Source organism: Pyrus communis, chromosome 15 (assembly GCF_041283825.1).
Source record: "Pyrus communis isolate YQ-2024b chromosome 15, ASM4128382v1, whole genome shotgun sequence".
Lineage (NCBI taxonomy): Eukaryota > Viridiplantae > Streptophyta > Magnoliopsida > Rosales > Rosaceae > Pyrus > Pyrus communis.
Window position 1 is genome coordinate 33009652 of NC_142579.1, and position 2849 is coordinate 33012500.

At 40.9% G+C, this 2849-nt stretch overlaps 1 protein-coding gene across 1 annotated transcript; it reads right to left on the reverse strand.

Moving 5' to 3' along the window:
* Positions 1-445: 445 nt before the first annotated feature.
* On the reverse strand, positions 446-2333 carry LOC137714696 (peptidyl-prolyl cis-trans isomerase CYP28, chloroplastic). Its single transcript, XM_068453842.2, has 2 exons — positions 1594-2333; positions 446-828 (listed from the first exon to the last, which is right to left on the reverse strand). The coding sequence occupies exons 1-2, from the start codon at positions 2273-2275 to the stop codon at positions 620-622; spliced, it is 891 nt and encodes a 296-aa protein (XP_068309943.2). The 5' UTR covers positions 2276-2333; the 3' UTR covers positions 446-619.
* Positions 2334-2849: the final 516 nt, after the last annotated feature.

The window sequence follows — 2849 nt, forward strand, 5'->3', positions numbered from 1 at the left end:
CCTCGCTTTTGAATTGAATAAATTAAAAGAGAACTAAATGATGTTAACAAGGTGAGTAGTGCAAAAAGAAAAAGGGAGTGTAAAAATCACTACCCGGTTGGGTAGGATTTCACGCACACAATAACCAGTAAGAAGTTATTATCATATGAACTCAGCCAGTCTAAAACAGAAGCAATCCAGAACCAGCCAAAGATAACTTCATATTTGCACATCAAACTTTGAGATTGTGCAGCAAAATGTAAACAGTCATGTTATAAAACACGGCACTGCGAATTGGCTGACACGACAATGCTTCTTATCAGCAATGTTCTTTATGTTCTGTTGCCTGACTAGGGATGCAGTGGTATCTCAAGTCAATCACGCACTGTCACAGTGAAATGTGAAGATACACAACAATGCCCAATTGGCTCGCAATAGTGCCAATTCGTTGTAGGTAAACTTAGAATGCTCTCAACAAAATGCACGAAGCATGGTAAACAACTTAAGAAGCTGTATGTTCTCATTACAAAATCTTCGCAAACACAAGATTTAGATACAATTATAAAAAAATATTGAATCAGTGAACTGAACAATACTAACAGTTATATATATTATATGCAAATGCAATGTACATAAATGATCAAGGAAGACTAGGAGAAAGGGAAGGTTTTGCCACCTTGAGCTCACCGCAATCACTGATATAAATGGTTTTGAGAGGCTTATTCCACAGGGCCCGAGCATTCCCAGCTCTCTCGTCCCCCAAAAACTCTGCAAAATCGTTGAATTGCTGTATCTTCTCCGAGGGCCTGAACGTTGGTATGGCAGCTATGGCCGTCACAACATCCATACCTAAACAAACAGAGCAGCCAAAATTAATCAAACTTCAAAATTCGGAACAAATTAGGGAACAAAAGTGAAATGGGAAATGTAATCCGCAATTCCGTTTTCTGCTAATGAAGTCCTTCACTAATATATGTGATACAGGGTCTGTTTCGGATTGCTTCTTCAGTAAGCATTTTTTGTTTATAAGCGCTTCTGCTAGAATTGCTTTTAGCATAGACACATTGATTTTTATTAAACTACAAGTGCTTATTGGGAAGTGGTATCCCAGAAGTACTTCCTGAAGTAACTGACTCTCGAGAAAGTGCTAAATCAGAAACACTTTGGTGGTCTGAAAGCACGAAACTAACACTATGTTTGGATGAGGAAAATAAATATGGAATTTTGGTAAAAGTCAGAATTTATAAATTGACAGGCACCAATTCTCTTATTTGGATTCATAAATATAGAAATTTAGAATTTCCTCATGGAAAAAAAACTTGGAATTTGGGACCTTCAAATCCCAAGTTCAAATTCCATGTAAATAGGTGTCATTTCTCAATTTCTATGATTGAGAGTTTAAAAATAACAAATTTCGTATTCAATTCCATTGTTCTTTTAGGTTAACCAAACAAGAAAATTTACAAATTCTAGAAAATAAAATCTCGTCATTTCAATTTCCGTCATTTTTAAATTCCTTAGTAATCTTAAATTTCTTCATCCAAACATAGTGTAAAGGAATGCAGAGGAGAAAATGGAGTGCGGAAATTAAATACGCCGAAAAAACGTTCGAACCTTCGAGCACCGAGCCGAAGACGATGTTCTTGTAATCGAGGTCGGGGCAGGGTCCGGGTCCGGTGGTGATCAAGAATTCGACATTTCGGTATTCCGGGTCCAGCTTGATGTCGTCCTCGTCGTCGTTCTCGGAGAGGTTGAGGGAGAGGAGGCCGGGGCGGGAGTGGGTGAGAGCGAAGGATTTTGAATCGACGGTCTCGGTGTTCCGTGCAAGGCCGGAGGGTCGGCGGACGTCTCCGGGCTTGTCGCCCTGGTGGCCGGCGAGGAAGAATTGGCCCGGGAAAAGCTTGTGGACGAGAGTGCCCTTGTAGGCGGAGGAGGTGCACATGGACTTGAAATTGGCGACGGTGAGGGGGACGAGGTGGCCGTAGAGGCCGAGGACGAGCCGGCCGAGGGGGATGGAGTCGGGGCACAGGTTGGGTTTCGGGTCGGACGAGGACAATGGGCGGAAGTAGGTGGGGCAAAGGCTGAAGTCCATGAAGACGCGGTCGGTGATGGTGGTGTCGGGCGGCGGGGGAGGAGGGGGAGAGGCGGAGGAGGGTGGGGGTTTGAGGGTTAAGGAGAGAGGGGTAGAGAGGAGGAGGGAGCGTCGGGTCAGGTGGGTAATGGGGTTCGGGTTTTGGCGGTGGTGGCGGGAGAGAAGAGGTGGTGGACCTAGTGGTGGAGTTACGGAGCAGCCCATTACGTTGGTTGGGTTGAATTGAGATGTCTTTTTTCTTCTTTTTTTTATCTGATTTGGGGCTTTGGAGGTAACCGAGAGATAGCCACGGAGGGGATGGTGGGCCTTACTTTTGGATAATTAATTATTTATATTTATTTCATAGTAATTCGCCGTTAACTCAGTGAATTTTTTTTTATTTTTAATACCATTATTTCGAAAATATAAGTTCATAAACTATAATATACGGTCAATTTCATTTTTTTTATACCATTATTTCATAAACTATAATATACGGTCAATTTGATTTTTTTTTTTATACCATTATTTCATAAACTATATAATATACGGTCAATTTGATCTTTACTATAAGATGCAAAACTATTATGTAGAATTTTCTTTCCATTTAATTCACGTGTAACCTTGACAATTGTTTCACGACCCTTAATCAAATCCGAAATAACATGAAAAAAACATATTTCATGTCAAAATTTTCAACGAGTCGGGTTTTTTTGGATCACCCATTAGGAATACGTTAATAAATTGGGTCATTAATGGATCACCATTAAAAACTTGTTAAAATAATAGGTATGACATG

Coding starts and splice junctions, on each gene's coding strand:
- LOC137714696 (XM_068453842.2), bottom strand. CDS start 2,275: ATGGGCTGCTCCGTAACTCCACCACTAGGTCCACCACCTCTTCTCTCC. Junction 829..1,593: donor CTTCGGCTCGGTGCTCGAAG/GTTCGAACGTTT, acceptor CTGTTTGTTTAG/GTATGGATGTTGTGACGGCC.